The sequence below is a fragment of the Panthera tigris genome, chromosome F2, assembly GCF_018350195.1.
Source record: "Panthera tigris isolate Pti1 chromosome F2, P.tigris_Pti1_mat1.1, whole genome shotgun sequence".
In the NCBI taxonomy this organism is placed as follows: Eukaryota; Metazoa; Chordata; class Mammalia; order Carnivora; family Felidae; genus Panthera; species Panthera tigris.
Window position 1 is genome coordinate 13,067,637 of NC_056676.1, and position 14,887 is coordinate 13,082,523.

The following is a 14,887-nucleotide window of genomic DNA, read 5'->3' on the forward strand; positions in this document are numbered from 1 at the left end:
CACCAATACATACACACGCACGCACGCATGCGCGCGCGCGCGCGCACACACACACACACACACACACACACACACATTCATTCCAAAAAGAAGAAGGGGTATACTTCAAAATGCTTTCTAAGGAAGGGTCTTGCAAATTGGGTCTTGAAATAAATTCAGTGGCTCATGAATACTTAAAACTCCTAACACGATGAATAAAAATGAGAGTACTCCATTTCCTAAGAGTTAAGTGCTATTTGATAAAACTTTTCTGTGTGATATACATACAGTATAAAGCCTTTTTTTTTAAACTGCAGCTCATGTTCAAAGAAGCTGAAAAGTCATTACTCCCAGGTAACCCTGCTAACATCCCCTTGTATTTCTACCCTGTTGAGAACAAGTGAAAGCCTACAGAAATTAAGAGTATGCCCCCAAATAATGACAAATCTTTAAGATTACTAAAGAATGTCTTTTATGCTTTTACAAATTCACAAAAGAAATGATACCAAAATTCTTACCTAAAACTTCCTCATAATCAACAAGATCAAACCAGACGACAGCTACTGATGTCCAGACTCCCAGCAATGCAATGACCATAAACCATGTGAAAAATGAACTTCCAGAAAGTCCTCCTTTCCTCCCATTTTTATGTCCTCCATGCTTTGTATCTGTTTAAAAATAAAACAGATGAACAATGTCATTATACAACATGACACTTTATTAAACACCTCTTTTCCTGAATTATTTCTCCAGTAATTTGAAAGTGTTTACATTGGTAAATCATTTCAAAAACAGTTTTCACTCAAATTCTCAGAACATGTTATGTAAAATGAAGATTTTGAAACAGAAAAGATTCTGTTTAGACCCAACACTACATATGTAAAACTTTGACTTAGAAGTAATGAAAGAAATAAACTACTCGTTGGCTAACAATTTTTTAAAAATAAAATGTGATATAACATGTGTATTATATTATATGCAATACATATAATATGTATACCTTCCAAGTTCTTTACCCAAACCACCTAAATATAACCTCCCCTAAAGTTCAGTGCCTATCAACGATTTAATGAAATCCTATAGAAATGTAGCCAAATCCTTTTCTCTGACCCACTTAGTGTCCGTAGAATCTTAAAACGCCTCTTAATGGTCACAGAAAATATCTCCCCCCACAATGGCTCCATATTCTTATCCAGAGAAGGACAGAAGAAGGAACAAGACTATTTAGAGCAAAGAGAGGTCAAGGAAGAAGGGAAGCAAAATAGCACAATTAGTCCCCCTCTGTGACAAGATCCACTGGGGTCTAAGGAAGCAGGAAAAGGCTCATCATGCACAATCCAATCGGTCTCAATGCAGGAAACAGCTTTGTAAACTCTGTCCGCTGAGTGTCATGTATCACATCTCGTGTGTTAAATACACCTTCTCTTTTGGAAATATTCTTACGGCCCAAAGTAAACAAACAAACAAAACATGACAGTCAAGTGACACCGTGAGAAAATGGACAACACTGTCCTTGAAAGAAAGGACCACGGTGTTCAAATTTCTCTTACAAAGGAACATAGTAAATACTATTAAAAGGATAGGTCATATTCCCATATGCCCTTGAGAAAAGGAAAAGTTCAACCAGGTAGTAGAGCAGGACACTGTCTTCTCTTTGTGGAACGCGGCTCATACATTTTAAAGGGCTTCCACGCGCACAACTGCATGTGACTCTCACAGAGGTCTTGTCAGTGTATCTCGAGAGGGCATTTCTGGATGTCTGTAAAGAACAATTCTTTATCCTGTGCAATTGTGCCTCACACTGCTGGGCAGCTGGCATCCCTGGTTTCCTTGGGTCCCAAAGGTAAGGAGCTCCCGGTGATTATGACAAACAAAAGCACCGCCAATGACCCTACAAGGGTGATGCCTGGTTCAGAACCACTGCGGGTAAGGACAGGAATAATCAACGCTGTTTTATAGAAAAAAGTTCAAATGATTCACCAGGACAAGTTGGGTAGAGCTAGGAATTAAATCTGACTTCCATGGTCCTGAGTTCCTTGATCCATACGGGTGAACCAAATTACAGGATTTCAAAAAAAACAAAAAAACAAACAAACAAACAAAAAAACGCACTAGCTCTAATCTAGAACCTGCTTTCTGATTCCTAAATCCAACTCTCATTAAAGAATGCTGGTAGTAGTTTTCCAATGGCTCAAATCAAGAATATACTGCCAAATCTTCTAGAAGAAAAAAAATGAAATGAAAATCTTATTAAAAGGATAATTTTTTTTAAATAAACCACTAGATCAACTTTTCAAAAGGGGCCACAAAAACTAAATCAGTCTGAGAAAGTGAGAGTGTATATGTGTATACACACTCAAATACATATATTTTTTCTAGATATCCATATTTAATTATGTAAAATTATGACTAAATAAGACAAATGTAATTCTTAAAAAAAAAGTCCATTTTCTTTTCTTATGTTAACATTAGGACCAGATTTATAATCATATGGTGAATTCACAAAAGAATACTTACCAAATAACATATGGCCATCTACTATTTCTTATATGATTATTAAAAGTCTCCTAAAGGCTGGCTATCTAAAAACATAATGTATACTTTTTCAAATTCTCTCCGGGCATAGATTATAATGTTACATATTAAATGCACTTAAAACAGGCTTTCCTGTTTCATTACCTGAACACAGCCATGGGAGGGGGAGACTGGGTGAAAACTTCAGAAATGTTGGTGGGTGAAAATGATGATTTCTGATATTACTGAACAATATAGAGCATCACTAAAGTTTTAAAAAATAAGAGAAAAAAGTGAGGACAGAGGAGTAGCATAGATACACCAGCAGTGTTGTGTGTTTATTAAACTCCTATACATATGAAGACTTTTCAAAAAAAAAATTAATGTTTATTTTTGAGAAAGAAAGAGAGAGAGAGAGACAGACAGACAGACCATGAACGGGGAAGGGGCAGAGAGAGGGAGACACAGAATCCGAAGCAGGTTCCAGGCTCTAAGCTGTCATCAGCACAGAGCCCAACATGGGGTTTGAACTCACAAACCATGAGATCATGACCTGAGCAGAAGTCAGATGCTTAACCAACTGAGCCACCCAAGAGCCCCATGAAGACATTTTTAATGCTGTATAGGGGCACCTGGATGGCTCAGTTGGTTGGGCGTCCAGCTTTGGCTCAAGTCATCATTTCATGGTTCATGGGTTGGAGCCCCATGTTGGGCTCTGTGCTGGCAGCTCAGAACCTGGAACCTGCTTCAGATTCTGTGTCTCCCTTTCTCTGCCCTATACCCACTCATACTCTGTCTCTCTCTCTCTCAAAAGTAAATAAACATTAAAAAGAATTTTTTTTAATGCTGTATAAAAAAACTTTTATTTCTATATTCATACAAATATATGCACATATACTCTCATTTATATAGAATACTAATTATAATAAGAAAAATGCCTTCTGAAATACCCATTTACTGCCAAATACGGATTTATAATTTAAAATGAGTTTGTAATGAAATCGTTAATGAAACAAAATAATTACTTGAATTCAAAGATCAATTCTATGTCCATTTCTCTTTCTTAAAGCAGAAATGAAGGAAAATTTCTAAGATTCTCAAAACTAAAGTATCACTTAACCAAGTTAATTCAGTAAATACTCATCTAAGTTACTGACCTGCAACACTAAATATAAGTAAAAGTGCGAAAAGTGTTTTTAAAAAAATCATATAAATGCGTGCACCACAGCAGAGCTCAGGGATGGGGGGGAGGGGCAGCCAAACACAGTAAAGAGCATACTTTATCTACAGACCGTTTACATTTGTTTTAGAAATGAGGCTAACAACTTTGATCACGTTTCCTAACTTACTGCAAAAAACTACAGAATATACTTTACAGACAACCTCACCTGAGTCAAAGCAACAAAGTGCTCAAAGAAATTAGAAACCAACAGTGCTGATGGAAGGCAGGCCTGTAGGAGGTATGAAAACCAGCAGCAAGATAAAGAATTTGAAAAGAATACATGGCAGGGGGCTATTCCCCTTGAACTGTCCTTAAAACAGTCTTATGAACAAGGGAATAATGACCATCAAATTGAGTCTGTCATTAAAATAATATTTCGAACTGTTTAAGAATGCAAAAAATGGGGGTGCCTGGGCGGCTCAGTCAGTTAAGCGTCCGACTTTGGCTCAGGTCATGATCTCACAGTTTGTGGGTTGGAGCCCAGTCGGGCTCCATGCTGACAGTTCAGAGCCTGAAGCCTGCTTCTCTCTCTCTCTGCCTCTCTGCTCACACTCTGTCTCTCTCTCTCTTAAAAATAAATAAATGTTGAAAAAAAAAAGAATGCAAAAAATGTACAATAAATCTTAGATTTTTCATTTAAGATACTGTTTATCAAACAGATTAATCACTTTAAAAGAGATAAATGTCAAAAAAAGGGTAAATGTTACTTAGCTAGAATATGAAATTATTAGCAATATTTTATCCATCCTTCATAATGTCAAATAAATTGTTACTCTAGTATTATTAATCTTATTACGGTTAATATTTACTAATTCCATAAAGGAACAAACAGCAAATTATAAAAAGGAGTCTTTCCCAGGACATCTTCGTTAGGAGAATGTTTCAACTGACACCAAATAATACTCCCTTGATATGTCACTTTGAAAATATGGCGTACCTAGTCCCAAAGGGCAGATTAGTTTCTGTCCAATGAACTGAAATAAACACAGTAAGATAAACACTTCAAGAGAAACACCTTAAAGAGACCTGAAATCAGCACTTTGTCCCAAAGCTATTTCTAGTAATCAACCCTATTTTCTAAGATCAGAATAAATCTGAGAGTGTTCATTTCATTTTCTGACTCGTGATTCCACCTGTAGTCCCAGGGATTAGTCAAGATTTTGTTAATGGAGGTTAAGAATATGGCAAGAACTGTGGGATTCATTTTCTTCCACACTGACCCACCAAAAGTAATGACCTCCAAATCAGAACACTGTTCTTACTACCAAACACAGAAAATTACCACAGCGAGCAATGAAATGTGTGTCTACAAAACGTGGGCTAGGGATCATAGGTAAATTTAATTGTTCATTTGAGGAAAAAGAAAATAAGACATGCCCCAGCACCTGAACAGGGGTCAGTCAGTCACTTAACTGGATTACGACAAACTGGATTACAAATCAACCATGTCCAAGTTTTGCTTAGCGTTATGCTGATGATTTCATAAATTTATACATAAGCCCCACACATTTAAAGTTTAAAAAAAAAAACCATAAAAGCTGTCAAGCCACTCATCAAACTGATTATTTTTTTTATGTTACAAAGCATCACCTTTTGGAAGCCAAGAACTGGTAAATGTGGGTCAGAAGTACCAGCTGATTTTACCTAACTATGTAGATTATGTAATCACCAGAGAAACAGGGAGAAATGTCTTCTAAAAGAACTAAAGATACATATTTCATATTCTTCTTCATGGCTGGATGAGGTACTTCATCAGAATAGTCAGGTGACCCATTCTAACCATTTATTTAAAACAGTGTTCAAAGTAAAGATATTCATATTCTCCATACTAATAATAGACTCCTTCCAGTGGCCACTTAGGCAGCTGAGAGTTGGGAGCTGTCTTGGTGTCTTAATACGTCTTTTTTTTTTTTTTCCATAAATAAATTTTTGACATAATGAACTGGGACGGCAAGGTTACAGAAATCTGGGGTCTTGAGATGGGGTTCTGTTTGTGAATGTATGTGCCACAGCAGGACTGCGGTGGCTCTTACCTCTGCTAGGGTTACCTAATGTAACAAATGAACATATATAAATGAAAAGTCCAAGTCAATTTGAAAAACAAAAACATAACGAGCTAATGTAGCTTGCTTTCAACTAAATGGAAAGACATTCTTAACTCACAAACTAAAGCAAAAACAAATATACAAAAATGTAAATTCAACACATTATTTAAGAACACTTGAAGCTAATGATTCAGTTTAAAAACAAAATAAAACACTAGCATCTTTACTTTGCATTTATCACCCGCTTCGCAAAAATTAGGTCAGTTTCCACACATGGTAAAGCCTGAGTCAAGCTCTGCTTGCACCAACTAAGTGTGCTCACTAATACAAGACTTACACATGTCTTAGATTTCCTGTAATGTCATATGAGATCTAAATCTAACTACACACAATTCTTTGAATTTACTGTAATTATAAGACCAAAGAAGACTGCTTGTACATTTTTCTGAAGTTTTTAAAATGTGGTTTCTGCTTTTACAAATATATAATCTAATATACTAAAAGGTATTCTAAGACACCAAAACATATTCAGATCAAGGACAGATTACTCCAGGAAAAATTAAACTACCATGAAAAGGTGTTGTCTCCAGGAGTTCTAAATAGAAAAGATGTAGAAAACGTAGTCGAACAGTCAAAACTATTTTAAAGGTGCACAACTGAAAATAAAGCTAAAAGCTGTCAGCTAGATCCCAAACCACTTTTAACCCAAACAATAAAAATGTACCTTTACCTTCAGCCATTTTAGTTTCTTCAATCCATGAAGAGTATATATGGAAGACAAAAATCAGCTATCAGCAGGTATCACGCACGCCAAGTGCCCTTCCCTACAGAGCTTCAGACTGGCCAACTGTTCCACGGGCAAGGCCTCTAGAACTGAAATTGGACCTGACTGCAAACTCTGCTCAGCAGTTATTTTTAGAGGCCCCTTCCTCATGGCCAAATACCGCTAATCACTCAGGCTGAAATGCTCTCCTAACAATGCGACAGCCTTTCTCCCACTTACGGGATTCCTTTCTCGGTTGGTGCTGTCTCCCAACTCCAAACCTTAAAAAAATTATGCATGCTGGACAAAATGAAATGGAACAAAGTGTATTGCCAGTTCTGTTTTCTTGGAGTCAGTCTCGAATGGTTTTAGCCTAAGGACCGAATCATTCAAAACTGAAACAGGCCTTGCTGGAACATGTGGCCCCACGCAAAACCAGCTTGATCTGGCCCTTCAGGGTCTAATGAAATCCTACATGAAAAGACCATTACTTAGTTTGTTTGAATGAGACAGAAAACTAAATGGTAAGAAATTAATTAATGTTCTAGAATTCTGATTCACGGGTATGATCATTCCAAGTCTAATTCCTAATGCAGCAAAAGTAAAAAAAAAAAAAAAAACAACATATTTCCCCAGAGAAGAAGGGAGAAGGAGCTGGGAATGAAAGCATGGAGGGAAGATAGGCAGGGGAGGAATGGGGGAGAGGGAGGGCCAATAGGCTGGAAGGGAGCAGGCAGGGAAAGAAGGAACCCTGAAGCGTGGCAACAGTGATCCAGGAAACAGGACCTCAGAGAAAATACTGGAAAGACAGTGTGCAACTGTTTCTGATTTTTTCCACTTCCTTCCAATCCCAACTCCACATAGTCCCTTCTGGGAAGTAAAACCAGCCCAAAGTTACTACCATTTATTCACTGATTTAAAATTAGCAGTTCACAGAATTCATCAGAACTCTGATTAGTACATTAAATTAATTTAGCACAAATGGCATCGAGAGCAAGGCAGCAACCTTTATTTATGAGGGTTTAATTTTTTTTTTCCAGCCGAACTGAATGCTTCACAAGCAAATTAAACATTTAAATGTTTTGAAGAGGAGTCAGTCGCCTATGGTACCCATATTTGATGGCCAAGAGCTGAAAGAGTGAACAAGGCATCAGGGCAACTGAACAAAACTGCTGAGCGTCCCAGGTGTCCTCTGACCAAGAGCCATTTCCTCAAAGATCCGTCCTGCTAAAGTGAGTGAGTGCTAAAATGTTACATGATAGTGAATCAGTTGTTGACAGGGAATTAAGAAGACCCGCCACCATACAAATTTATTTGACAAATATTTCGGAGGTTTTCTTGTGTTGTTTTCAGAGAGAGGAAGAGTGACAAGAGACCTGTCCTGGGGCCACAGGAAACCAAGCCACTATACTCACATGGTAGGTAGCCCATTTCAGACTTAAGAAACCCGGATTCGATTCCTGGCTTCCTCACTGACTTTGATTTGGGGGCCTCAATTTCCTTGCCTTTAGAATGCATCTTGGCATTAAACCAGGCGTGCAAGTGTTTGTTGAATTCATCCATGAGATACGTTTCCAATGAATCAGTTGGGACACATGCACAAGCCCCCACCCCTCCAATCCCAATTCTGTTTCATGACACCAGCCTGCCACCACGGCTGCCCAAGCTGCCGGAGTTCCTTCTCTCCCTTTATGGGCCTGCACCAAGGTAGCTGCATTCTGAATTACAGGTCTGTGGCCAACGCCGAATTGAGATGAGAATCACGCCTACTAAATTCGGGGGTACCTCACCCCTGAGGCTTCTCCAACACAGCTCCAATCATCCCCCTTGACAAATGTTCATCACACACATTGACACCATCTTCTCCTTCACCTTTTACAAGTTTTACAGGTTTTTAAGAAAAGGTCTTCCCTCCCTAGTGGCACAATAACGGCACACCTGCTATTTGAGATAGGGTGAACAGGCTAAGTCTGTGAAATAACATGTAACCTGTCTTCTTCCTTAAGGAAAAAGAAATTCTGAATTCCAAGTTACTCTCACTTATAATAAGCACAACTTATTTTTATGACAGGAAATATTTATGAAAAGTTTAAAAGTAAACTCATGTGCATATAGAAAATCACGGTTTTAAAACCCTGGCAATGACAACTAAAGTCAAACTAAAGTCATAAATTATTCCTCGTAATCAATCGCTGCTGGGGCTAATAGCAAATTCCTACATCCAGACAAAGATCAAACTCCTAACATGTGCTCTGAGACTATTATTATCAGCCTGATGCCACTGGAGACCACAAAAGCCCAGTCTCATGTCCACGGATGTCAGGCTCTACCTGCTTCCAAAACATGCCAGGGGAAATCCATGAGACTGTTCACGGGTCCCAAGGACTACTTCCCTCCCCTCACCCAATCAGCTTTCATTCGCAGCAGTGGCTCTCGGGAGCACATCACAGTCACCTGGAGGGCTTGTCAAAACACAGACTGCTGGGCCCACTCCCAGAGTTTCTGAGCCTCTGGGGTCCGAGAACGTGCATTTCTAATAGGTTCCCACCCGGGTGACTGGAGGCAGCTGGTGCCGGGACCACACATGAAGAGAACCATTGCACGGCTTCCCGTGCTAGCCAGCTCTGATTCTCAGGCTCTGGAGGAGGAGGAAAGCAGGGCTTGCTTTGACCAGTTTGCCGAGCATCATTTCCTCACCCCCTAAAAAAGAAATAACAACAAAACCCTCTTCCTCTGAGGCCCATGCCGTCCAGTTATACTGCCCTCCAACCTGCCTCCTCACTGCCATCGACCACCTGCGGTGCTCTCTCCCCTCAGTGACGTACTCACCTGGAAACCAGCCAGTACCGTGTGATGTCAATGTCCACCTGTGTGGCAAATGTGACAAGTTCTCTTTCCTTCATTTCTTCACCCCCAGTGACCTTGCTCCCCTCCATCCTATAGCCAACATTCATTCATTCATTCATTCATTCATTCAAGGCGGAGAAGGGGCAGAGAGAAAGGGAGAGAGAAAATCCCAAGGAGGCACAGAGCCCCATACACGGCTCAAACTCACCCACTGTGAGATCAGGACCTGATCCGAAACCAAGAGTCGGATGCTTAACCAACTGAACTACCCAGGCACCCCCCCCAACATTTATTATTATATCCCTACCGGGGCTCTTGTGACAAACCCACCCTAATTCACCTGTCCAATGGCATCTTCATCCTTGTTGAGGTATCTCTGTAGCTTCCCTGGCACAACCATCTTGACAGATTCTGTAACCTTGCTAAGAAAGCTCTGTTGGCTTGAGTCTATCATGAGAACTGCAGGATAGCCGAAGATACCAAGGATACCAAAATATCTATTTCTTCAAACACACACACACACACACACACACACACACACACACACACACACACACCCCTCATCTACATATAGTCTCCACAGCAAACATGAGCAACTTTTTTGACATCTAATTATTAAATAGCCAGTATTACAGACAGAACTCCTCAGACATTGAGTGAAATCTACTTGCACACACACCCCCCCCCCCGAGCTAGGGAGCACCACCTCTAAATGTGAAGGTTTAGGCTGTCCCGAGTATGTGATGCACAGAGTAAAAACACCCACTCGGATCACACACCCTCCTATTTTTCCAGCTCGTTTACTCAACAACTTCTTCTTGGATCCTGTAGTTCTCTTGCTTCTACTTTCTTCTGAACTCCTCCTCGCCTGCTGCCTTCACATCTTTCCATGTTGAGAGTCCACAGTTCATCGGTTAAGTCACTCCCTGACTCACTAAAGCCTTTGCTCCTCAATCCATTCGTTGCATCAATCCGCCATAACGGTCTCTCTGGATGAACACAATCACTCACCCTATCCACGACTGTTAAGGGCAGCAAGGGACACCAAAAGAAATCACGCACAGGACACAGTGGAGCGAATCCCAACGGGCCCTCAGGGCTGCCTGTCAATCCTGCACACATCTCTGGAACACTCCCTTTCCTGTTCTCCAGAAGGACTATTTCAAACATCTCTGCCCCTCAAGAATCCTATTTTCTCATACTCGGAAAACGCCATAGCCTCTTATAGCACAGAAGACAGAAGCATCAGCAGGAAACCATCTGGACTGCACTGCCACCCATCACAAACCTACATTCACCAGCATCCATTGTTTTCCTCCCAATTCCTCAGCTACCTCACCCTCCTTATCCTTTCACTCTCCGGTACTGTCAGCCTTTCTGCCTTTACTACATCTTCCCTCAAGCCCAGAGTGAGCCCCTGCTCTTTCTCCTTCCCATCATAGATGAAATTCTCAACAGAGCTATGATTTCACTGCTTTCATTTTGTGATGGCCCACTCACTCCTTACCCCCTGTACGTAGGCTGCGATGTAGCTTCTGCACAGGGCAGTCACTCTAATGTGACGCCAATGACTTCCATGTTGCTGAATCCAATGGAGTATTTTCAGTCCTCATCTAACTTGCCCTCAAAGGAATTCTTCCTCCTAAAACATTCTCTTTCCTTGCTTGACTTTTTCTGATTCTTCATCTCGTATTTCTTCTACCTTTCTGAACTTTCTACTTCTCAATCCCCTTTGCTACTTCATTCTCCTCTAGTTGACTTTCAAATGTGGAAATTCCATATGCCTTGCTCCTATGCCGTCTCCCTAGTTGACTAATGCATCCATAGGCTTAAACTTTCCTCTCCTTTTAGGTCCAAACGTATCTGTCTACTCAATATCCATTTGAATCCGTATGGAAAACCCAAACTCTGCATACACACAACTGAACCCATGATCTTTCTCCTCTCCTCTCTGTCCAAATCTCAGGAACACTTCCATCAAAAGCCAGCTGCTTAAACCAAAAACTTGGCATTCATCCTTGACTTCATCCTCTTTCTTTTCCCAAATACCCATCTCTCAAGTCAGAGTCTCTCTAGCAGGCTGTTGCAAATGGCTTACACCTATGCCAAGACGTGAATTCCCCTCAGCCCCTGGGTCATCCTTGCCTATTTACCCTGGCATGATATTTTAAAAAACCATTTATATGTGCCATGACATAAAAGAAGTGGAAAACTGTGTCTCAAACCACCCATAGTTCTGCCCCTCTACTGAGACCACCCAAATCCATGTTACCATCATCTCATAGGTTACTATAATACTTTAACATACTTTTCCTGCTCTATACAGCAGCCACAATAATTTTTTCAACCCGATTGTATCATTACCCTTTTTTAAAAAAAACCCTATTTTTCTTAGGGGTTCACACTGTTCTTAAGATAAAATAAAAATCTTTGATGTGGCCTATAAGACTCTATTTGACATGGCCCCAGCCAACCACTCTGGCTTTCATTTTGTGTCACTTCCTATGGCTGTGTATGTTCCAGATACAAAACACTCACCCTGCTCTGGTCCTGCAAAGGCCATGCCCTCTTCCTGAATGAACGTCAACACTGGGTTACCACCACATAGTTGCCCCCAGCCCAGCTATCTACTGCTTGTTCTTCTTAAATCCCACCTCTCCAAGGAGGCTTTCCCATAACACTGTGACGGCATTTTCTTTTTCTTTCTGTTTCTCTTTGTTACTATGATTATTATTTTCTCTTTCATCATGAGAAGTGTACTCTTTAATCTCCATCCCCTATTTCACTCACTGCCCCACCTACCTCCCCTCTGGTAACCATCAGTTTGTTCTCTATAGTTAAGAGTCTGTTTCTCGGGGGGTGGCTAGGTGGCTGAGTCGCTTAAGTGTCCAACTCTTGATTTGGGCTCAGATCATGATCTCACAGTTCATGATATCGAGCTCCACTTTGGGCTCTGTGCTGATAGCCCGGAGCCTGCCTGGGATTCTCTCTCTGCGCCCCTCCCCACCCTGTGCACGCAAGTTCTGTCTCAAAATAAATGAATATACATTTTTTAAACGAAGACTTTTTCTTGGTTTGTCTTTTTGCCTTTGCTCATTTGTTCTGTTTCTTAAATTCCACACATGAGTGAAATGTGTCTTTCTCTGACTTATTTCGCTTAGCATTATACTCTCTAGCTTCATCCCTATTGTTGCAAATGGCAAGATCTCATGCTTTGTTATGGAGGAATAATATTCCACTATATACACATACCACTTCTTTATCCATTCACCTATCAATGGACAGCTGAGCTGCATCCATAGTTAGGCTGCTGTAAATAATGGTGCAATAGACACAGGGGTGCACGTATCCCTTTGAATTTGTGTTTTTGCATTTTGGGGGTAAATACGATTACTGGATCATAGAGTAGTTCTATTATTAATTTTCTGAGGAACCTCCATACTGTTTTCAGAGTGGCTGCACCAGTTTGCCTTCCCACCAACAGAACAAGAGGGCTCCTTTTTCTCTACATCCTCACCAACATTTGTTATTTCTTGTGTTTTTATTTTAGCCATTCTGACAGGTATATTTGACAGATGTATCTGACAGGTGTCTCTTTCATTGAAGTTTTGATTTAGATTTTCATGATGAGTGATGTTGAGCACCTTTTCATGTGTCTGTTGACCATCTGTCTGTCTTCTTTGGAGAAATGCCTGTTCATCTCTTCTGCCCATTTTTAACTAGAGTATTTATTTCTTGGGTGTTGAGTGGTATCAGTTCTTTATATATTTTAGGTACTAACCCTTTATCAGGTTTGTCATTTGCAGATATCTTCTCCCATTCAGTAGGTTGCCTTTTAGTTTTGTTGATTGTTTCCTTCACTGGGCAGAAATTTTTTATTTTGATGTAGTCCCAACAGTATATTTTTACTTTCATTTCCCTTTCCTCGGGAGACATAGCTAGAAAAACACTGCTATGGTGGCCAATGTCAGACAAATTATTGACTATTCTCTCTTCAAGGATTTTTATGGTTTCAGGTCTCACATTTTGAATCTATTTTTATGTAAGGTGAAAGAAAGTGGTTGAGTTTCATTCTTTTGCATGTACCTATCCAGTTTTGCCAAAACCATTTGTTCAAGAGACTGCCTTTTTCCCACTGTCTATTTATTCCTGTGAGAGCATTTTCTAATACACTCTCACAGTAGTATGTACTTCTTCACAGCATTATTTCATCGGTAATTTAGTTCTTAACTTCCTTCTTCCTTCAGAATGCATGTTTCATCTGCCTTGTTCATTCGTCTACATTTTCCTTGCACCTAGTAGGAACTAAACAAACGTTTGTTAAATGCATAAACTCCTTCTCAAATTCTTGATATGATATGAGTAATCACACTTCTTCCTGCTCATACTTGACAAAAAAAGTGCACAAAATCTAATCCAACAAATGTCACACCACTTCAAGTTTCTTCCATTTTCCCAAGTTATCCTAAAATTAATTCACACTAGGAAAAGACCTATAAATAGTTAAGGGAAATATTAAGAAAGAAGCCCATTGTTTCCCAAACACTGGTTATGAAGCCAAGCTGGTCTACGAGCAAGTTTTCACTGCTTCTGTGTCAGATAATTTCCTCACTGATCCATCTTTGGTGACTGCCACCTATATTGAACGTAAGTAGGCCCACGCTGGAAGGATGCTGCAGCCCCCGTGCACCTGGCCCCACAGTCAGATGCCTGACACTGCTCTCCTGACTGACCCTGTATAGAAAAGGCACAGGGGGCTGAAGGAGTGACAAGGGCTATTAGAATTTAGTAAGACAAAACTGAGAACTCGTCTCCATTTTCATTAGTGTAAATAGTAAAGGAAAGTGAAATATTAGCTGTGACTATCTATATCAGCCTCCCTTTATTTTTAGGAACCTTCACTGCTCTTTGGAACCCCAGGTTGAGGAACCACTGTCCCAACGTCCCCCTGTTTGTGTCCTGGATTCAGCTGTTCTCTTCTGCAGTGATGAACACAGGTCCATCAACCTCCACCTATGAATCTGCAAGGGACTGAAGTGCCATTCGTAAGATGCTAAAACCATACTATAAATGGTAGTTAACTCCAAAAATTCATTTCCTCACACCAGGCCTAACAAGTTAGTGTTTTAGGCTTAATTAGTTCCCCCTACAGAGCACTCAATAAAGAGAAAACAGTCTCAGAGGAAAAAGCACTCCCTGGCAAATCAATCATCAATGTGGGTAACAGTTATTAGTGGTGTTTAGTGATTATGGAGTTCAAAATCAGACAGTCTCCTGCTGAACTGGGAATGGCGGAGGGTCTAAAGAAAACTGAGTTGTGGTGTCCATTCAGAAACTCTGAGGTGGTAAAAAGTTGTTAGAAGAAATATGAAACAAACAATAAGTTTCTTTTTTCAAAACTAAAAACAGTAACAGTAAAAAAAAATTGTAAAAAAAAAACCCAAAAAACAAAAAAACAGTAAAACAAAAGCCTAGCCCCACTCATCTAACTCTAAGGCAACGAGACTAGGTCATAAA

General features: G+C 40.1%; 1 protein-coding gene across 5 annotated transcripts in view; it reads right to left on the reverse strand.

Moving 5' to 3' along the window:
• ASPH (aspartate beta-hydroxylase) overlaps positions 1–14,887 on the reverse strand; it is a 222,254-nt gene that overhangs the window by 181,541 nt on the left and 25,826 nt on the right. For 3 of the 5 annotated variants that reach the window (XM_042973489.1, XM_042973488.1, XM_042973490.1), the window contains exon 2: positions 498–647. In XM_042973489.1, the coding sequence (XP_042829423.1) occupies positions 498–647 (150 nt within the window). Of the gene's footprint in view, positions 1–497; positions 648–6,490; positions 6,630–14,887 lie in introns of those variants that run through there. The other 2 variants (XM_015538820.2, XM_007085002.3) reach the window with 2 other exon arrangements.